The sequence below is a fragment of the Spodoptera frugiperda genome, chromosome 19, assembly GCF_023101765.2.
Source record: "Spodoptera frugiperda isolate SF20-4 chromosome 19, AGI-APGP_CSIRO_Sfru_2.0, whole genome shotgun sequence".
In the NCBI taxonomy this organism is placed as follows: Eukaryota; Metazoa; Arthropoda; class Insecta; order Lepidoptera; family Noctuidae; genus Spodoptera; species Spodoptera frugiperda.
The window spans coordinates 6985513-7008787 of NC_064230.1; the positions used below are offsets into that span (position 1 = coordinate 6985513).

The 23275-nt window shown below is 42.8% G+C and overlaps 2 protein-coding genes across 18 annotated transcripts in view; one reads left to right on the forward strand and one right to left on the reverse strand.

Moving 5' to 3' along the window:
• Positions 1 to 23275, reverse strand: part of LOC118281212 (uncharacterized) — a 138794-nt gene that overhangs the window by 76397 nt on the left and 39122 nt on the right. The gene's annotated exons all lie outside the window — the stretch shown is intronic.
• LOC118280948 (zinc finger protein 37-like) overlaps positions 648 to 23275 on the forward strand; it is a 36940-nt gene continuing 14312 nt past the window's right edge. For 5 of the 17 annotated variants that reach the window (XM_050700714.1, XM_050700715.1, XM_050700708.1 and 2 more), the window contains exons 1-13: positions 649 to 902; positions 1671 to 1805; positions 2440 to 2562; positions 3391 to 3512; positions 4267 to 4416; positions 5158 to 5281; positions 5807 to 5911; positions 6490 to 6641; positions 7238 to 7297; positions 8751 to 8864; positions 13995 to 14126; positions 15464 to 15535; positions 17423 to 17639. In XM_050700714.1, the coding sequence (XP_050556671.1) occupies positions 753 to 902; positions 1671 to 1805; positions 2440 to 2562; positions 3391 to 3512; positions 4267 to 4416; positions 5158 to 5281; positions 5807 to 5911; positions 6490 to 6641; positions 7238 to 7297; positions 8751 to 8864; positions 13995 to 14126; positions 15464 to 15535; positions 17423 to 17639 (1656 nt within the window). In that variant the 5' untranslated portion in view covers positions 649 to 752. Of the gene's footprint in view, positions 903 to 1670; positions 1806 to 2439; positions 2563 to 3390; positions 3513 to 4266; positions 4417 to 5157; positions 5282 to 5806; positions 5912 to 6489; positions 6642 to 7237; positions 7298 to 8750; positions 8865 to 13994; positions 14127 to 15463; positions 15536 to 17422; positions 17640 to 18312; positions 18460 to 20126; positions 21371 to 21475; positions 21581 to 23275 lie in introns of all 17 variants that reach the window. The other 12 variants (XM_050700713.1, XM_050700709.1, XM_050700711.1 and 9 more) reach the window with 6 other exon arrangements.

Here is a 23275-nt window from a genome sequence, read left to right on the forward strand (position 1 = left end):
AAACAGGCGGGATTGAAATCCCAGATAAACCTGAGCCTTTTTAACAGAGAGCGCTGCTGCCTCTTTTAAATGTCCCATACTCAGATCCTAAGGTAACCTTGGGAAGAGAAACTTGTTTCCCACACTGCTTCTACTCTGCTGAACATAGATCTCGCTCGCCGATCCTATATCCTACGACTTCTATAATCCGATCTTTGTATCTTAACAGGTAAGTGAACATGAGATTTGCCTTTATTAAGTTAGCGTCGGAAAGTATATATTTTTTTCTTTTTATTTATATATGGATCGACGTGGATGGGTCGACTTTAGCCGCTATCTCGCCTGAGTAATGATGCGGCTTACGATGGAGCACGTCTGCCCATAAGCAACCTATTCACTCGGGTTTTGAAGAAAGCCAGGTTATACCCATCAGGAAACACAGAAAGTTTGAAGGGAAGCGTTTCGTGTGAGTGGGGGGAACACCTACCATGAAGCAGTGGCGTTTCGCCAATAATATAATATAATATGCACGCAATTTGAATTTTTTAACCGTCCTTTATTTTATTGTAATATGCTCAAAATCGCAAAATAATAATATTTTTATATAATTTTAATGAAAGACAAACTGTTGCACATAAAAACTAAACGTAAAAAAAAACTAATCTGTCAAACCGTCAAACGTGACGCCATATTGTTTATGTCAGACAAAATTTGTTTAATCTTGTCTGCGTAAGCTTAAAACTCTATTTAAACCCAAAAATAATCAAATAAAAATGGAAACATTAAGTTTAGACAACGAATATGATGTTAAAATAGTTTTTGAACCGCCAAAAGCCATTTGCAGGTGTTGTTTAACGACGGATAAGCGAATGAACAATGCCGTAGCTTTCAAACAGTTATTTAAGGATTTAGCTGGTTTAAACGTGAGTATTACCTTATTTAAATACTAAATAGAAGTCTTTTTACATTACTAAAGGTATATCTCGGCATTCCAAAGCTATTTAGCACGATTTTTCGAACTTAATCTGGCATTGTTATGATTGTGATTTTAACCTGTATCTTCACCGATACGTGTAGAATTTGTCTATAAAATCACTGTTTCTTGTCTATATAATTGTTATTCGAGTCACCATATAGGTATTCTTTAAATTTCTCACTATTATACGTTTCTAAAAAGCTTAATTATGTATACAATGATTTTCTAAATAGGTTATGAAGTTATTATTGATTTTTTTTTCGTATCCTTCTGTAATTTTTAACCGACTTCAAAAACAAGGAGGTTCTCAGTTTGAGCTGTGTGTGGGAGTACATCTATAAAATACCCTGTATACTTTATTAATGTATAATGGACCATGTATATTCATTATTGGAGACTCTAAATTAACTCACCCCCTATTACATGAGACTTATAACACAAATGGGAAAATTGGGTGTACATTATATAGCAGCATTATGTGCCGTAATGTGCACCTCTGCCTACCCCTTTCGAGATAAAGAGTGACATTGCAAGAAAATAAATTCAAAAATAAAATAAAATAAAATGACGGTCTGCCATTATCTGGCGACTGGCCAAACCGATTTTGATGCAGTTTTTAGACGTTTGTTACAATTAAGACCAGGTTTTAGTGTTAAAACTAGTCTCATAATAGTTAAACAAAATTGAATTAACATTGTTATTTACTGTTGCCTAGGTAACGGAGTCAGATGGTCTGCCGCAGTGGCTCTGCTACGAATGCAGTGCGTTGCTACAGAAGTCGGTTAGGTTCCAGCAGAAGGTTCAGAAAGCTCATACTATGCTGTATGAGTACCTTGCACGGTGTGCTCCGGTGAGTATTATTTGTTTTTAGATGATACATTATATAAATAGCTTACTATCTTACTTATTTGCTTGAGACTTCAAAAAAAGGTATTTCGGTTTGATCTGTATGTATGTTTGTGCGCGATTATCTCGCGTTTGTTTATACCGATTTTGATGTGGTTATTATTAGGAGTAGATGTTAGGGATATAAGCTCAAAAAATGTAGAGGCAGTAAAGAATTTAAGATGGTTTCTTTTTATAAAAAACGTTTTTAAGATGTTCCTTATAGGACAAGTGGAGGGTTATTTAAGGTGCTGTCTCACTAAGGAACTCTTAGTTAAGAGATTATTTAGGGGTGGTTTGTGAAAACGGCTGTAAATAAAATGTACTAATTATAACTAATTTACAAGGACAAGGGATCTCGGGTTCGATTCCCGGGTCGGGCAAAATATTACTAGGCTTTTTTCGAATAATTCTCAGTAGTAGCACGGAGTCTGGAATTGTGTCTAGTATATGATAATAGGCTCACCCCCTATTACATGGGACAAATGGTGAAAAGTGTGTGTACATTGTATAGCGGCATTACGTGCCGTAATTTGCACCTCTGTCTACCCCTTTGGGGATAAAAGGCGTGACGTTAATTTATAACTTGTTTATTCCAGTTCCCAATAGAGCCGCAAGACGAGGAGTTGACGAAGTACGCGAGCCCCCACTACAGCACCACCACCGTACTCGCCATAGATATAGGGGGTAGGGGGAAGGTGGGACACTTCGAGGTTTATGAGGTATGTGTAACACGCTTTATTTATGTGTGTGAGAGCCATGCTTCGACACTGTTGTGTCGGCTCGACCGGAGTGATATCACGGTAGAGCAGAAAACCGACGTGAAATAACCACAGCGTTGTGTTTCGTTGTGCGAGTGAGGTTACCGGAGGCCCAAAAACCCCCCTTCCCAATCCCGGATTCCCCAACAACCCTTAAATTCCTAACCCCCAAAACGCCAGCAACACACTTGTCACGCCTCTGGTGTTTTGAGTGTCCATGGGCGGCTCGGTTGCCGGCGTGATCCATGAAAAAAAGGATTAAGCCGGTAAACGAGCAGACGGATCACCTGATGGTAAGCAATCGCCGCCGCCCATGGACACCGGAAACACCAGAGGCGTTACAAGTTCGTTGCCGGCTACTTCCGCGTGATTTTCACCCGCTCTGCTTGACTCTTATTGATCATAGCGTGATGTTTTATAGCATATAGCCTTTCACGATAAATGGAATAACCAACACAAAAAGAATTTTCCAAATCGCTCCAGTAGTTCCGGAGATTAGTTATTACAAAACAACAAAATTACGCGCGTGCTTTCGCATGATCAGCTGTTAGCAGCGAGGCGCCCGAGGTAGGTATTTTGGAACTTTACGCACGCGTGCTGACTGTACACATTCCATTGTTGTTTTGTTATTGTGATAAAAATAAAACTAATGAATATACAAAAAAAGTTTCTTCGGGAAAGTTGTTTGTAATCATGAGTACAATCACGTGTTTAAATATCGTTCACTAATTACCAGTCACCCTATATACTAGTATACATACAATATACCATTACAATTCTCCCTTCTAGCATGAGAAGCAACATCAGCCCTCAGGCCTGGACGATATAATAATAAATAAGATAGAAGAGAATGTCAAAGAAGAAACAGAATTCTCCGACTATGAAGATAATATGACGTTAGAAGAATTTAGGTAAGTACAAATATTTTTGTACACCAACTCTAGTCTTCCCGCGGGTATCAGGACAACCGCAATGTGCTGTAAATAATAATAGAATTGTATTTATAATATCGTCTCGCCTTTTATCCCCGAAGTAACAGAGCTGCACATTATGACACAAAATTTCGCTTTAAGGTAAGCGTCCACAGGCCCGCATCGTACGCATTCCGTATGACGTCATCAGGTCCGTACGATGCGGATCAGTGGACGCAGTTGTATGAGTTTCTATACAAGACAAACTAAAATCCGTTGCGTGCGATGCGGGCCTGTGGACGCTTACCTTATAGCGGTATTTTATGTCAGTCACTTTTCACCATTTGTGTTATAAGTCCCATGTTATAGGGGGTGAGCCTATTGCCATAATATACTGGTCTGGTCATATACTTAGAACGGATAAAAGCCCAGTAATACTTTGTCCGAACCGGGAATCGAACCTTGCCCGGCAGTCGCTCTTGCAACGACTTTTTAAATTTTCCCATATATGTATAACTAGCTACATCTGCGCGGTTTCACCCGCTCAGTTCGGCTTTTATTGGTCATAGCGTAATGTTTTATAGCCTATAGCCTTCCTCGGTAAATGCACTATCCCACACAAAAATAATTATTCAAATCGGACCAGTAGTTCCGGAGATTAGCGTGTTCAAACAAACAAACAATCAAACAAACAAACTCTTCAGCTTTATAATATTAGTATAGACGTGTCTAATTTAAAATAATTGTATTTCAGATCTGTAGCAAATAAAATAACAGAGGACGACATAGCGTCCTTATTACAAGAGACTGAAGATATAGAAGTAAAACAAGAAGAAATAGCAAAGAAGAAGAAGATTAAAACTAAAGAAGTTAAAAAGAAGAGAAAAGAGAATAATACTAATGTGTAAGTCTTTCCTACTACTCATTTTGTATTATCGACGGCGACTTCTCGCGCCCGGCACTGGTACAAGCTTTCTCCGATTACAATGTGGGTATCTTCAAGTCTAGAGTGAATAGGCTCTTAAGAAACTAGTGCGCCTCACCATCAACGATTACATCACTACTTACCATCAGGTGGGATGTAGTCAAGCAGTAGTTTTTGTCGAATAAAAAAGTCATGGTGCGGAGCGAGGGGGACTGGGATGCCGTCTCCTCATTCTGCGAAGCAGTCATGCTAGCTAAGGAGGAGGCGGGGCGCGTGAGCAGGGCTGCCCTGGAGCTGCGGACTAGTAGGAGTGGGAACGGGGTGGTGTTTAGCCAGTACGAGTTATATAGCCCATAGCCTTTCTCGATAAATGGACTATCTGACATAAAAAGAATTACTAGAATCGGTTCAGTAGTTCCGGAGATATAGTGAAAAATATGGTGGTGGATGGCGGGTTTATGGGTGCTTTTCCACCAGAGTTGTGCTATGCTACGTTGCTGTGTATGCGTTTGGCTTCCACCAATCATATTCATTGGTACACATAGTTTAGCACTGGTGGAAACGGGCTCAACTAAGCTGTTTTTATATGGAAAGATGCGTGTTATGGAGGGCTTCCCTACTATCGCAGACAGCTACACAGCTACATAGCTTAGTATGAGTGGAAAATGGAAACGGTCACATAGTTTCACAGCTTACTAATGGTATTTTTTCTATTTCCAGAGATTCTGCAAAGGAGGACTCCGCTGATGAACCGAAGTCTTCAATCAGGAAGCCGATTGAGTTGGATCCGACTAAGATACGAGTGGTCACATTAAATCCAGAGGAACAGATTAAACAGAGAGAGGTAACTTATACATGCATATTAAAGCACAAGTATGTGGTTGGTGCGTTGGCTGTGTGTGACGTGCTACGGGTTCAATTCCCCCACGGATCAACTCGGGTGTCATGTGTATATGAACTTGTATGTTTGTAAACTCACACACGACACAGGAGACAAAATTAATGTGGGGTAATGTTTTAGTAAAAAAAGTTGCCAGTTGCCCAGCGACCGCGCCAAACGTGCAGTTATTATCTTTTTAATATTCCAAGTAAAACGTAAATAAACCTACGTTTAAAAAACCGGTTCAGGTAATATACTTAAAACAATATCAAAAGTCTAAAAAATACTATGCTGAAAACCGCATCAAAATCGAGATAATCGTACACAAACATATATGTACATACATTCTGTTATGGAAACAATTACATTATATTGTATGGTCATCGAGATTAAGAGTGTGTACCAAATATCAGATCGATCTGTCGTCAGGAAGGAGGGGACATTCCAATTACTAAATTTACAAACTAACTATTTTATTTTTATTTTCAGGAGGAGAGTAAAAACGGAAAGAAATACCCGTTTCTATGCAATTTGTGTTATAAGGGGTTCAACTTTGAGTCCAAATTGCAGAATCATATGAGCAAGCATAGTCCGGTGAGTTATATTTATAAATATGACATTTTCTTTTGACATACAATGTACACCCACTTTTCACCATTTATGTTATAAGTCCCATGTAATAGGGGGTGAGCCTATTGCCATATACTGGGCACGATACGGCATTACGTACCGTAATGTACACCTCTTACCTACTCCTTAGGGATAAAAGGCGTGACGTTGATGCGTTGCTTTCTATGGTATAAGCCGGTAAACGAGCAGACGCATCACCTGATGGTAAGCAATCTCCGTCGCCAATGGATACTTGAAACACTAAAGGCGTTACTAGTGCATTGCCGGCCTTTTGAGGGTTAGGAATTTAAGGGAAGTCGGGGATTGGGAAGGGGGGAACACAACGCAAGCGTTGTTTCACATGGGTTTTCGGTGTGGCCGTGGTATCACTCCGGTATTTTGATATTTTGGGCGATTCCGCAATAACGTTTTACGAGACCCCCCCCCCTCCCACTCAAATAGCGTTACATAATACTTGAACGCTCCTCTTTCATGAGCGTGAGCAAACAACAAAACAGCCACCCATCCAAAACCCGACCTTGAAACTTAGCTTAACCTTCCAGTCTCGAGGCCCGTACGAGTGCAAGATATGCCACATGTACCTCCCGACGTCGTACAGTTTCAGTGTACACTCACTCATCCACACCCGGAGGTACGAGTGTCTGGTGTGTGGGCGGCGGATGATCGATAGGCCGTCTATTATTGAGCATTATAGGTGAGTTTGGTTCATTGTTGTGAGTTTGGATGTTGGTTTTGTGTGGTTGTGAGTGTGGATGTTGAGTTTTTTTTTAGTATAATGAGTGTGGATGTTAGTTTTTTTGAGGATATGAGTGAGGATGTTGAGTATTTCAAGTATAATGAGTGTGCATTTATGTTTTTTGAGGTTATGAGTGTTTTATGAGTTTTTATTATGAGTTAAGTTAGTGAAATAAAAACTCAACATCCACTGTTGAGTTTTTCTAGTAGAATGAACATCGATATTATTTTTTTTGTGAATATGTATGTGGATGTTAAGTACTACTAGCACAATAAGAGTGGATGTTGAGTAATTTTAGTATAATCAGCATGGATGTTAATATTTTTGAGAATATCTCATAATTAAAGTCTCATAATTTGACAGTATGGATGTCATGTATAGCTCATTGCTGATATGAGTGTGGAAGTCAAGTATTTCTGTGATTATGAGTATGGATGTCATCGATAGCTCTTGATGATACGAGCGTGGATGTCAACTATTTCTCTGATTCTCCTAAATGGCGGATCTGTATAATAAGAGTATTTAAATTAAATAAATATGTATTTATTTTCCAGAACACAGCACGAAGGTTTACTCAGTAGTTTCACGTGTCAAATATGCGGTAAAGTTTCCAAGTAAGTTTTTTAATACTAGCTATACTTCGTCCGTGTAGAAAAATGACTTCCAATAAAATATGGGTGTTTGTCTTTGATATTTTGATCAAAAAAAAGTAGCCCAAGTTACTATTTAGTACATCAGCTACCTACCAATGAAATTTCCGTCAAAATCTGTCCAACCAGAACAAATAAACAGACAGACAAATAATTGTTAAAAAGAAGTCTGGAGTCTGGTACTGTGCTCAGTGTATGGCAATAGACTCATCCCACCATTGTATAGTGGCATTACGTGCCGTAATTGCACCTCTGTCTTGACTTCGGGGATTCTGAACTCATTTTAATTATTTAACGCCCGAATACTGAAATGCTACTCAATTTTAAGTTGCACTTAAATATCGTGCTATCTCTGTCATTTTATAAAGAATTGATAAGGACAGAACTAGTTTTGAGAGCGTCTTAAAATTGAGTAGCGTTTGAGTATTCGGACATCAGACCTGTATTTATAGTACATACCTATAGTCTACAATAAAGCTGATTTGATTTGGATAAAAGGCGTGACGTTGCGTTGTGTCGTCAAAATATTAATGTACGTGAGTAAACCTTTGACTACACGGTTAGTGCGGTGGCTGGGCAACTGGCTGCCGCGCAACGGGTAGCGGGTGAAATTCCCGCACGGAGCAACTCTTTGTATGTCACACAAATTGTTGTTTCGGGTCTGGGTGTCATGCGTACGTAAACTTGTATATTTGTAAACGACACAGGAGAATATCCTAGTAGGGCAAACTAATCCGGAGCTGGCGGACTACCTAGCGGGTTTACCGGAGCTCCGGCCCGAAAGCCAGGAGTAGGAACGGGGTGGTGTTTAGTCAGTACTACTCCCTCTCGCCTCGCCCAAGGTGGGAGAACTCACTGGATTATTACCCGCCCTCAAAAAAAGTGTGAGGCAAAACCCAGATTATTTATTGAATTGGGTAGTATCCTCGGTCAAAAATAAATTATTACAACTTTTCAATACTTTATTTATTTAGGAACAATACAATAAAATATTAAAAGATAATCACACTCTCATTCATAAATTTGATGAACTATTTAATTTTCGATTTTTTCTAGCTAAATTTCTAGAAATAAGTATGCTATTTGACGCAAAAAAATTATGACGTCATAATTTGCAATGTCATACAAAATTCATAGAAAAGTCACGTTTTTGACATTTCGATAAAAGTATTGAATTTGACTAGTAGGATAGGAGGAGTAATACCCTATTGTAAACTAATATTACAACAATTATATAATACGCTATATACCAGGATTTCATTTTAATCCCAACGGCGCACACGTGTTGTAAGTTGCACCTCAGTCTACCCCTTCGGGGATTAAAGCCGTGACGTTGTATGACGTTGCGTTGTCAAAGGATAAATGTATGTAAGTAAACCATGATTATTTATTGAATAAAAATTTATTTTGTGTTCAGTAACAGCAAGACCCACAGGAGCCACATGCGCAACAACCACGGCGGCGACCGGCCCAAGTGCGAGCAGTGCGGGAAGTCGTTCGTTAATAAAGACTCGCTCATTGAACATCAGCAGTAAGTATTACAAGTAGGGGCCAAACTAGCCATTACATTGTAGCGACACATGACAAGTGACACAGGGGCCACATGCGCAACAACCACGGCGGCGACCGGCCCAAGTGCGAGCAGTGCGGGAAGTCGTTCGTTAATAAAGACTCGCTCATTGAACATCAGCAGTAAGTATTAGAAGTAGGGGCCAAACTAGCCATTACATTGTAGCGACACATGACAAGTGACACAGGGGCCACATGCGCAACAACCACGGCGGCGACCGGCCCAAGTGCGAGCAGTGCGGGAAGTCGTTCGTTAATAAAGACTCGCTCATTGAACATCAGCAGTAAGTATTAGAAGTAGGGGCCAAACTAGCCATTACATTGTAGCGACACATGACAAGTGACACAGGGGCCACATGCGCAACAACCACGGCGGCGACCGGCCCAAGTGCGAGCAGTGCGGGAAGTCGTTCGTTAATAAAGACTCGCTCATTGAACATCAGCAGTAAGTATTAGAAGTAGGGGCCAAACTAGCCATTACATTGTAGCGACACATGACAAGTGACACAGGGGCCACATGCGCAACAACCACGGCGGCGACCGGCCCAAGTGCGAGCAGTGCGGGAAGTCGTTCGTTAATAAAGACTCGCTCATTGAACATCAGCAGTAAGTATTAGAAGTAGGGGCCAAACTAGCCATTACATTGTAGCGACACATGACAAGTGACACAGGGGCCACATGCGCAACAACCACGGCGGCGACCGGCCCAAGTGCGAGCAGTGCGGGAAGTCGTTCGTTAATAAAGACTCGCTCATTGAACATCAGCAGTAAGTATTAGAAGTAGGGGCCAAACTAGCCATTACATTGTAGCGACACATGACAAGTGACACAGGGGCCACATGCGCAACAACCACGGCGGCGACCGGCCCAAGTGCGAGCAGTGCGGGAAGTCGTTCGTTAATAAAGACTCGCTCATTGAACATCAGCAGTAAGTATTAGAAGTAGGGGCCAAACTAGCCATTACATTGTAGCGACACATGACAAGTGACACAGGGGCCACATGCGCAACAACCACGGCGGCGACCGGCCCAAGTGCGAGCAGTGCGGGAAGTCGTTCGTTAATAAAGACTCGCTCATTGAACATCAGCAGTAAGTATTAGAAGTAGGGGCCAAACTAGCCATTACATTGTAGCGACACATGACAAGTGACACAGGGGCCACATGCGCAACAACCACGGCGGCGACCGGCCCAAGTGCGAGCAGTGCGGGAAGTCGTTCGTTAATAAAGACTCGCTCATTGAACATCAGCAGTAAGTATTAGAAGTAGGGGCCAAACTAGCCATTACATTGTAGCGACACATGACAAGTGACACAGGGGCCACATGCGCAACAACCACGGCGGCGACCGGCCCAAGTGCGAGCAGTGCGGGAAGTCGTTCGTTAATAAAGACTCGCTCATTGAACATCAGCAGTAAGTATTAGAAGTAGGGGCCAAACTAGCCATTACATTGTAGCGACACATGACAAGTGACACAGGGGCCACATGCGCAACAACCACGGCGGCGACCGGCCCAAGTGCGAGCAGTGCGGGAAGTCGTTCGTTAATAAAGACTCGCTCATTGAACATCAGCAGTAAGTATTAGAAGTAGGGGCCAAACTAGCCATTACATTGTAGCGACACATGACAAGTGACACAGGGGCCACATGCGCAACAACCACGGCGGCGACCGGCCCAAGTGCGAGCAGTGCGGGAAGTCGTTCGTTAATAAAGACTCGCTCATTGAACATCAGCAGTAAGTATTAGAAGTAGGGGCCAAACTAGCCATTACATTGTAGCGACACATGACAAGTGACACAGGGGCCACATGCGCAACAACCACGGCGGCGACCGGCCCAAGTGCGAGCAGTGCGGGAAGTCGTTCGTTAATAAAGACTCGCTCATTGAACATCAGCAGTAAGTATTAGAAGTAGGGGCCAAACTAGCCATTACATTGTAGCGACACATGACAAGTGACACAGGGGCCACATGCGCAACAACCACGGCGGCGACCGGCCCAAGTGCGAGCAGTGCGGGAAGTCGTTCGTTAATAAAGACTCGCTCATTGAACATCAGCAGTAAGTATTAGAAGTAGGGGCCAAACTAGCCATTACATTGTAGCGACACATGACAAGTGACACAGGGGCCACATGCGCAACAACCACGGCGGCGACCGGCCCAAGTGCGAGCAGTGCGGGAAGTCGTTCGTTAATAAAGACTCGCTCATTGAACATCAGCAGTAAGTATTAGAAGTAGGGGCCAAACTAGCCATTACATTGTAGCGACACATGACAAGTGACACAGGGGCCACATGCGCAACAACCACGGCGGCGACCGGCCCAAGTGCGAGCAGTGCGGGAAGTCGTTCGTTAATAAAGACTCGCTCATTGAACATCAGCAGTAAGTATTAGAAGTAGGGGCCAAACTAGCCATTACATTGTAGCGACACATGACAAGTGACACAGGGGCCACATGCGCAACAACCACGGCGGCGACCGGCCCAAGTGCGAGCAGTGCGGGAAGTCGTTCGTTAATAAAGACTCGCTCATTGAACATCAGCAGTAAGTATTAGAAGTAGGGGCCAAACTAGCCATTACATTGTAGCGACACATGACAAGTGACACAGGGGCCACATGCGCAACAACCACGGCGGCGACCGGCCCAAGTGCGAGCAGTGCGGGAAGTCGTTCGTTAATAAAGACTCGCTCATTGAACATCAGCAGTAAGTATTAGAAGTAGGGGCCAAACTAGCCATTACATTGTAGCGACACATGACAAGTGACACAGGGGCCACATGCGCAACAACCACGGCGGCGACCGGCCCAAGTGCGAGCAGTGCGGGAAGTCGTTCGTTAATAAAGACTCGCTCATTGAACATCAGCAGTAAGTATTAGAAGTAGGGGCCAAACTAGCCATTACATTGTAGCGACACATGACAAGTGACACAGGGGCCACATGCGCAACAACCACGGCGGCGACCGGCCCAAGTGCGAGCAGTGCGGGAAGTCGTTCGTTAATAAAGACTCGCTCATTGAACATCAGCAGTAAGTATTAGAAGTAGGGGCCAAACTAGCCATTACATTGTAGCGACACATGACAAGTGACACAGGGGCCACATGCGCAACAACCACGGCGGCGACCGGCCCAAGTGCGAGCAGTGCGGGAAGTCGTTCGTTAATAAAGACTCGCTCATTGAACATCAGCAGTAAGTATTAGAAGTAGGGGCCAAACTAGCCATTACATTGTAGCGACACATGACAAGTGACACAGGGGCCACATGCGCAACAACCACGGCGGCGACCGGCCCAAGTGCGAGCAGTGCGGGAAGTCGTTCGTTAATAAAGACTCGCTCATTGAACATCAGCAGTAAGTATTAGAAGTAGGGGCCAAACTAGCCATTACATTGTAGCGACACATGACAAGTGACACAGGGGCCACATGCGCAACAACCACGGCGGCGACCGGCCCAAGTGCGAGCAGTGCGGGAAGTCGTTCGTTAATAAAGACTCGCTCATTGAACATCAGCAGTAAGTATTAGAAGTAGGGGCCAAACTAGCCATTACATTGTAGCGACACATGACAAGTGACACAGGGGCCACATGCGCAACAACCACGGCGGCGACCGGCCCAAGTGCGAGCAGTGCGGGAAGTCGTTCGTTAATAAAGACTCGCTCATTGAACATCAGCAGTAAGTATTAGAAGTAGGGGCCAAACTAGCCATTACATTGTAGCGACACATGACAAGTGACACAGGGGCCACATGCGCAACAACCACGGCGGCGACCGGCCCAAGTGCGAGCAGTGCGGGAAGTCGTTCGTTAATAAAGACTCGCTCATTGAACATCAGCAGTAAGTATTAGAAGTAGGGGCCAAACTAGCCATTACATTGTAGCGACACATGACAAGTGACACAGGGGCCACATGCGCAACAACCACGGCGGCGACCGGCCCAAGTGCGAGCAGTGCGGGAAGTCGTTCGTTAATAAAGACTCGCTCATTGAACATCAGCAGTAAGTATTAGAAGTAGGGGCCAAACTAGCCATTACATTGTAGCGACACATGACAAGTGACACAGGGGCCACATGCGCAACAACCACGGCGGCGACCGGCCCAAGTGCGAGCAGTGCGGGAAGTCGTTCGTTAATAAAGACTCGCTCATTGAACATCAGCAGTAAGTATTAGAAGTAGGGGCCAAACTAGCCATTACATTGTAGCGACACATGACAAGTGACACAGGGGCCACATGCGCAACAACCACGGCGGCGACCGGCCCAAGTGCGAGCAGTGCGGGAAGTCGTTCGTTAATAAAGACTCGCTCATTGAACATCAGCAGTAAGTATTAGAAGTAGGGGCCAAACTATCCATTACCGTAAAACGGGGTGAATAGGGATAGGCAACGCACCTGTGACTCCTCTGGTGTTGCGGGTGTCCATGGGCGGCGCTGATCGCTTAACATCAGGTGACACGTTTGCTCGTTTGCCTCCTATTCCATAAAAAAGGGATCGAGAGGTGAATAGGTACAGGGGGGGGAAATTCTTCATAGTATCTGTTCACCCCTCTTCTGTCCCTATTCACCCCGTTTTACTGTACCATATCGTCGGGTATAGCGCAAATCCGCGTAACTAGCATCGAATAATTCTGCGTATCTCACAAATGTAGCCGATTTTCAATTTCGCGATGGTAAGGGCCATCCATAAATTACGTCCCACGAATTTCATGATTCTTGTACCCCCCAGACTCCCGTCCTTGTCACAATTGGTCACATTTGTGAGACCTCCCCCTCCTCACAAGTGTGACGTCACATTTTATAATTTTACATCTAGATCAAAAATTTTTTTTAGTTTTTCGATAATAGTTCCAAGTTTGTGTTTCAACAGTTAGATTATGATAATTGGAATGTGACGTCACTTTTAGGTACGTTTTATACGTAGAAATGACGTATTAGCTCCCACTCCTAAACTTTGATTCGTTTTATCTATGTTATCTTATATGAGAAAATAAAAAATATGTACATATCTAATATTTTTTCATTACCTAACTAACGGACTAAATAGATTTTTAATTTTCATACCCCGTCATCATCCCTATTAACAATGACATTGATTTTCATTTCAGAATACACTTAGGCATAAAGAACTATGAATGCCAGATATGCAACAAGCGGTTTCGAACCCGCACCCAGATACACAACCACCAAATGTCCCACACTGATGTCAAGGAGTTCTACTGTGTGGAGTGTGATGTCAGGTCAGTTACTATTGCTTATACTTCAAGCCGCGTTCGGATAGCGCGTTCCTATATTATGCGTAGTTGGGGAAACACTGTTTACGCGTACATAGCGTACAGCTCTTGTACGGACCGCCGCGACCGCCGCTGTACGTGAGGTCTTTTTTTACATTTGATGGGTCAACGTGTGGCCGCTGTCTCGCGTGATAGTAAGTGATGATGCGGCCTACGATGGAGCACGTCTGCCCATAAGCAACCTATTCACTCGGGCTTTGAAGACACCCAGGTTATACCCATCAGGAAACACAGACTCCGGCAAGGAGTTCCACTTCCTAGCAGTTCGCACAAGGAAGCGATCATTCGCCATGTCTGCGACAAACTTAGCGGTTGCGTCCAGCACCACTGATGCAACATTACTTATTATTTAACACATTTTCAATAAAAAAGAGACATAATATGGAAACCTAGATGGTGGATGAAAAAGGGGATCGACCAACTTGTATGGGACTTTGGCTATTTTTGAACAAGCACTTCAGCTAATAATATATGTTTGATTTATTAGTTCATATCAGTAAGAATGAAGATACAAACTTAGTTTTGTATCAAGATTTATATTTAGATATTTTTTTACATTTTATTGAAACTGATTATGCATGAAATAAAACATTTTTTTCTATTAAATTGCATTATTAATCCGATTCATATGTAATTAAAATATGGTCAAGGAACTCGGCAGGTGGATTAATAATTTTCTGGTACCTTGCCCAGCTTAAAAACCAAACAATAGTTATTATATGTGCACAGCAACCTACTGTTCTACGACCCACCATGCAGTTGCAGCAATAATGTGTGCTAAGCAATATGGCTGTCCTGCCTTTAGTGTTATTTTCATATAATATATATACAAAATATGTTTTCCTACTAATGTGTCTACTTTGTATTTTCCCACGCAATAAATTGGAGTTTCAACACTCACAATGCAAAAGAACAAAGCGAATAATATCTGTCATTTTGACGAAAAATACAACAGATTGACAGCAGATTGGCAGCACTTAAGTCAAATTCAAAGCCAACTACTACAAATACTTGGTCTTATCATAACAAATACCAATAAAAATCGATTTTTTTAAAGTACAAATTGATACAAAGTTATTAGCGTCAGACATTTACTAAAATATAAATAAAATTATTGGTAAATTACATTTTTGTTGAGTAGCCTGTTCAAAAATAGCCAGATTTGGACAATCTCCTTTGTATTCTGAACGATTATAATAATATTCTGAACGATTACAATATGGAAATAGGCTTATTATATTGAAGATATCAATAATAAAAAGTGTGTGTTTTGTTGTTTACAGATTTAAATCAGCTCACAGTTTGAAGACGCATCTATCGAGGAGTATGAAACATAGGGATAAGCAGAGTTTCAAGTGAGTCATTATTACTAATCTTATTAATGTTATAAATTATTGCACGGTTGACGCGGTGGCGGGCTCGATTCCCGCACGGAGGCACTCTTTGTGTTGCACTGGTTGTAAATGCAACCGCAACGTTTCTTTTTTAAACTATATGAAATATTGTATGTATGTGTTTGTTTATTTGTCCGTCTTTCGTATAACTGAGCTACAAATTGACGTCATTTTGAAGTGCAGATTGATTGAGTGATACAAGCTACTCTTTGGAATTTAGGGGTGTTGTGGAATCGGGAATTGGGAAGATTGATAACCGCACTCACTCAACGAAATACATCTCAAGCGTTGTTTCACGTCGGTTTTCTACTCGGCCGTGCTATCACTCCGGTCGAGCCGACACAGACACGCATATTTTGTTTAGCCAAAAATGACCATCAAATAGGTATATCGCTCACCTAGTAATATATTGGCACATCTGCAAAAAATGCGAAATTGACTTTATATGGTTTACGTGTTTAAAAGTGCATATTAGTCTATTTATTTCCGTATTCATCGAGAGAGGTCGTATGTGTCATTATACCATTATTGTAGTTTCCCCCTCGCGCACGTAAAACAACGGTTCATTGGTCAGTAAAGTAAAAACTAAACAAGTCAGGTAAACTATGAAAACCGTAAATGTGCCAATATTACTAGGTGTGCGATATAGTAAATAGGTACTTTCTAAGTCTGTGTGCTCAATCTTCGGCCACATCTTCGCTTCGCCGTCCTGGCAGTAAGCGGGTTGGTGGCCAAACGCAGACTTATCAACGTTAAAAAAAATACTCCCAGACTGTAAAGGTGTGTCCTTAACTTTGAGTCAGGGTGTGGCAATCGTCTGCGGTCGGCGAGCAAGGGTAGCTCGCCGACCGACCAGAACCAGACCCGAGCGTAAGGCGCGTCGCGTTCCACGCGCGCCTCAAAGAGCCATCAGACCTCCACAGATGGGGCCCAGTAGGGCTGATGCCTAATCCGGAGCTGCGGACTACCTACCGGGTTTACCGGAGTTCCGGCTCGACAAGCAGGAGTAGGAACGGAGTGGTTTTTAGTCAGTAAGAGTCTGACACTCCCTCTCGCTTGCCCTGGCGAGAGAAGTCATGATGATTTTCCCCCTGAAAAAAAAAAGGGTGTGGCAATCTTCAATGAATATTTTATTTTACTTTGGATAATGAGAATTTATTTTATATGACCAGTACAATTTAAATTAAGCACGGACAAATTAAGGTAAGTGGTAGCAAGGAATCGAAGAAAAAATATAAGGGTCGGGTCATCGTCTTCGCTCTGTATATATAGTTTGTAAGCCGACGTCCTCCAGCGCCATCTCTGGGTAGGTCGACTAACTGCGTAGCTTGAAGATTGTTGGAGTTGCGCTGTTGTCCCACCGGCAACGATGAACGAGTAACGAGTAGAGCTAGAACTAGAAACGAGTTAAGCGAGACGTGGCGAGCGAGTGTGTAGTTCTGATATTTGTGTAGCTCGGCTATAAGCGAGTGTGCGAGTGAGGCGGGCGATTACTCGCACTACGATACGCACTGTAGAGAAATGACCACTGGTTGCTCGCTCGGCGTGAGTTTTAATCGCTTGGCGAGTGTCGCCGAGCGAGTGTTATCTTTCATAGCTCTTGTCGCTCAGCGACAAACTAGTGAAGCGAGCACTCGCCGGCAGTGTGAACAGTCAGCGATCAACTATTTGTATATGCATCTCTTTTGTTTACACGGAAAGTATATCTATTGTACGTTTCTTGAGCGAGAAAATAGCCGATAGTTAGTCGTTCACTCGCCGTTGGTGGGACAACTGCCTTGCGCTGGCGCACATCAGTCTTTCGTCGCACGTTCGTGTTGCTCATAGATGGCGCTTTCCTCAACACAGACACATATGCGCGCGCTGCCCCGCTCGCTACGCGTGCGCGGCGTCGCTGGCGGCGCACGTGCGCGTGCAGCACGAGGGCGTGCGCCCCCACGTGTGCGGGGACTGCGGGGCCGCGCTGGCCACGCGCTCCTCGCTCGCCAAGCACATGCACTCCGTACACATGGGCCTCCGCCCCCCGCCGCGGCACGTGTGCGATACTTGCGGGAAGGCGTTTAGGGTGAGTCCATATTAAAAGTCAAAATCAAAGCATTTATTCTACACGCAACGTCACGCCTTTTATCCCCGAAGGGGTAGGCAGAGGTGCTTATTATGGCACTGTACAATGTACACATAGTTTTCACCATTTGTGTTATAAGTCCCATGTAATAGGGGGTGAGCCTATTGCCATATACTGGACACAATTCCAGGCTACTACTGACATTTTTTTCGAAAAACCGAAAAAAAAAAGCCCAGCATTACTTTGCCCCCGGGAATCGAACCTGAGACTTCTTGTCCGGACTTCAAAAAGAGGATGCATAGTTTACTGAAAATAGGAATGATGTATGAAAATTAAAAAAATCTATTTAAGCCGTCAGTTAGCTAATGTAAAAATATTAGACATGTATTTTAAGTGTTTACTTGCGATCACTCGACCAACGAGGCAGTCTAGAAATTGGTCATGTACCCTATTAATGAAATGATATTTCCCCCCCGCAGGGTAAGAGCGTACTAACAAACCACGCTCACAATTATGTATCACGTAATTATACATAATATATTAATATACGTATTGTAATTGTATTTATGATAATATTACATGTTTTAAAATAATCTACACAACGGACATTAAAATAAAAATCAGTCTACTTCCCTATTAATGAACTGATGTCTCCCCCCCCCCCCCCCCGCAGGGTAAGAGCGTGCTAACGAACCACGCCCGCACGCACACGGGCGAGAAGCCGTTCGAGTGCCACCACTGCGGGCGCCGCTTCGCGCAGCGCACCTCCATGCGCACGCACGTCAAACTCGTGCATCTCAAACTCAGGCGCGCCGGGAAGGTAAACTGTTATATCTATATTGTTAATAGTGGTGGGCAATATAAATCGTATACAGATACGATATCTATATATCGGCACGATATCCAATATCTATATATCGGACGGCACGGAATCTATATATCAGGTATCCGCGTATCTAGCGAATATAGCACGATGTGCCACAGAACAACACACTATACCGTAGTGTAACGCGGACCTCTATCGTATCGCATGCGAATCGCATGGTCTATGATATCCAGTACAAACTGATTCGGGAACAGGAACACTACCGAACCAAACAATACATTCAATGATTTCGAGTAAACAGTTACAATTAAAATACAATGATGTACATAAATCGAACAAAACCGAAACCTAAAATTACAGTACGGTACTACTTTCGTTTCAGAGTTCCACACTGATTCGGCCAATATATAGATATCGAAATATATAGATGCGATATCCGATATTCTAAACCGATATATAGATACGATTCGATATAGAGTAAAAGCGATATTACCCATCCCTAATTGTTAATGGTACATGTATTTGTGAAGCGCGCCGCGTGCCCCACCCCCGTTAGTCGTAAATAAACAGTCCTCAAGCAAACACGCATTTTAACTGACACAATTCCTGCTAAGCAACCATCAACCTTAATATCATTAACATAAACTATAACTATAATATTATTGTAACTTTCGTGAGACATACTAAATTAATTATTATGTTATCGGCTTACTCGCGTAACTGTTTGACAAGGAACTCGACTAGTTTCAAGCCATGCTAGAGACTCATATTCATGAGCAGCATTCCGCGACACACGACGCGGCGATTGTCGCGCTGTTACTGAATAAGCCGATAACATAATAATTAACTATAACTACTTTATATTGTGACACACACAACGTCACGCCTTTTATCCCCGAAGGGGTAGGCAGAGGTGCACATTACAGCACGTAATGCCGCTATACAATGTACACACACTTTTCACCATTTGTGTTATAAGTCCCATGTAATAGGGTGTGAGCCTATTGCCATATACTGGACACAATTCCAGACTTCGTGCTACTACTAAGAAATTTTCGAAAAACCGAAAAAAGCCCAGTAATACTTTTGCCTGACCCGGGAATCGAACCCGAGACCCCTTGTTCGGCAGTCGCACTTGCGACCACTCGACCAACTAGGCAGTCAGTTTATATTGTAACTTACCCTATTATTAGAACCTAAGACGGGATATTTACCATGTTTATTTATGTCTATGAGTCTCCGTTATTTAATAAACATGGTAAATATCCCGTCTTAAATTCTAATAATAGTGTTAGTGACCATGTCAGTTTAAAAACTTATGATGTACCCTAGTTTTATAGTTACACGTACTCTCTAAGATTATTTAGACACCACTGACAAACGGTGAAGGAAAACATCGTGAGGTAACCTGGGCTTATAATTTGTAATTATAAGTTTGAAATCACCAACCCGCATTGAGCAAGCGTGGTGATTAATGCTCAAACCTTCTCCGTGTGAGAAGAGGCATTTGGTCAGCAGTGGACACTTATAGGCTGTTGATGATGATGATGAATTTTCGACTAACCTTCACTTTTTAATAATATTATCAACCATTCTAAAATATCATTAGATTTTTTTTACACACTAAAATAATTTCTAAAACCCTTTTCTTTCCTTAACAGCAGGTAAAACCAGTAGCAATCATAGATGTCCAATCGTCTCGTGTCGACGTGTTCAAGCCGGAACCACCTGTAGCAGACACTTGGCGACAACCTTGCGACGTCTACTTCCAAGTTACAGCGGGGCCCTGAAACCTGTGGACCTCACAAGTCAGTGGGCCCCTGAGAACTTTGGGCCCTTGACAGTTTTTTTAGCATTACAGGCCACTTAAATCCGTCATCCCTTGAAAGCAATGAAGCTTTAAAAACTGTGAGTCCCTATGCATTACGGGCCCCTGAGAGATAAGAGGACCCAAAACATACGAGGGCCCTTGACATAAGGGGGCCCTGGAACATGTTGGGCCCATAATGCATGCGACCCATAAACCTGGGACCCAAAAACCTGCGTGCCATATTGAAACACGCGATCGCTTTAATTTATACAACGAAAAATAAAATAAAATATAAAAGAAAGTATTTAATTATTGTAATTATGATTGTACATAAATTGTTTTTTTATACATTTAATATAATTTACGATATATCCTGATTCTCTGCTTGTTTCCGGGGTTTAAAAGGCCTTATGTGTGTAAAAATCTGAATAGTTTGTTTATTTGAACGTTCTAATCTCCGGAACTACTGGTCTGATTTGGATAATTATTAATTATTTTATGTTATCGGCTTACTCACGTAACTGTTTGACGAGGAACTCGCCTAGTTTCAAGCCATGCTAGAGGCTCATATTCATGAGCGGCATTCCGCGACACACGACGCGGCGACTGTCGCTGCTACTGAAACTAGTCGAGTTCCTCGTCAAACAGTTACGTGAGTAAGCCGATAACATAATAATTAATTTAGTATGTCTCACGAAAGTTGAATAATTACTTTTGTGTTGGATAGCGCAATTATCGAGGAAGGCTATAGGCTATAAAACATTACGCTATGACCAATAGGAGCCGAGCAGAGTGGGTGAAACCGCGTGGAAGTAGCTAGTTACTTATTAATATATAAGCTGAAGAGTTTGTTTGTTTCTTAGTAATCTCTGGAACTTATAACAGATCATGATCTCATTAAAAGAATTTGTTTGAATACTTTAAAATATACCATTTTTTTATACTATTCAACTGATGGTAGCGTGGACTGTCCAGGCGATACGTACTTAGGTATCGTCATGAGCTAATGGTAACATGTAAACAGTGACTCGTGTAGTGTAGAGATTGTCCAGTCAACTGATGGTAGCGTGGACTGTCCAGGCGATACGTACTTAGGTATCGTCATGAGCTAATGGTAACATGTAAATAGTGACTCGTGTAGTGCAGAGATTGTCCAGTCAACTGATGGTAGCGTGGACTGTCCAGGCGATACGTACTTAGGTATCGTCATGAGCTAATGGTAACATGTAAACAGTGACTCGTGTAGTGTAGAGATTGTCCAGTCAACTGATGGTAGCGTGGACTGTCCAGGCGATACGTACTTAGGTATCGTCATGAGCTAATGGTAACATGTAAACAGTGACTCGTGTAGTGTAGACATTGTCCAGTCAACTGATGGTAGCGTGGAGTGTCCAGGCGATACGTACCTACTTAATATAATTGTGTTCCTAAAATCTAAGTTTTATAGTACTTATGTTTGGCATTTTATGTGTATAAAGTAATAAATAAAATTGAGAACTGATTGTATTTTAAAAATAAAGTATTTTTGTATTAATATTGGTTTTATTGGTACCTCAATTTTACTCCGGTTCACCTGATGGTAAGCAATCGCCGCTGGACACCCGATACACCAGAGGCGTTACAAGTGCGTTGCCGGCCTTTTGGGGGTTAGGAATTTCAGATAGTACTTGTACCATTGGGTGTCACTTACAAAGGGAAGCGTGCACAGACATGCATCGTACGCATTCCGTATGCCGTCATCGGTACGCATCGAATGTAGGCATTACTGATGTCTGCAATCGATTTTAGCCTACGAGTATGGTAGAAATTTTGAAATCGACCATGGCTACACTAAACAGTGTTGCTACATAAACATTTTTTTAATGGGACATGCCTGTCACATCCCCCCAAGACTGCAACTCCTGTAAGCCAGGATCTACAGTAGATACAACCATGTACAGGAATACTGAAGTCCAACGTCCCAGGGACATGAATGACTGTCTTGGATCCCGCAACGAAATAAATCAGAAGATATTATTAGAGGAGAAGAAAATAAAACGATAGTTTCCACTTCCCTCGGTGAATGTAATGCAGGAGACAGAATTATACAAATAGAAATTATTACATGGGACATGGATATTTGAAGGGTTGGGGAGTGACACAAGGTACTCTTTGTGTCTTTCTACCCCCAGGAATTTAAGGGTTGTTGGGGAATTGGGTCTCCGGTAACTTCAGTCACACAACGCAACACAACGCTGTGGTTGTTTCACGTTTTTAAACTGACATGGTCACTAACACTATCACTAGAACTTGAGACGGGATATTTACCATGTTTATTTGATGAGTTTCCGATATTTCGGCACTGTTGTAAGCGCCATGATCACGGATGAACAATAATAATAATAAATCTTTATTCGCCGAAATATGGTACAAAAAAGGTGGTAACAGGTAATTATGTAGCTAAACACATTTCGCCTTCAGTAGGCATGCGAAGACTTAGGAACTTAAATAACCCTATTATTACATATAAAATTATATTCTATACTTAAAAAATTCTTCTAGGGTATAGAAGCACTTTTCAATAAGCCAGTCTTTTAATTTTCCTTTAAATTTCGTGGTAGGTAGCTCTCTTATTTCTCTGTGAACTGAAACATGGTGAATATCCTGTGTTGAGTTCTAATATAGTGTATTTCTATTAGCTAAAAATGACCTTGAATCCCCTCCCAGACACATGTGCGCGCTCTGCCCGGCGCGGTACGCGTGCGCGGCGTCGCTGGCGGCGCACGTGCGCGTGCAGCACGAGGGCGTGCGCCCCCACGTGTGCGGGGACTGCGGGGCCGCGCTGGCCACGCGCTCCTCGCTCGCCAAGCACATGCACTCCGTACACATGGGCCTCCGCCCCCCGCCGCGGCACGTGTGCGATACTTGCGGGAAGGCGTTTAGGGTGAGTCGGTGTTTCTATATATATTATATATTGTCACGCCTTCTATCGTTGAAGGGATAGGCAGAGGTGCATATTAC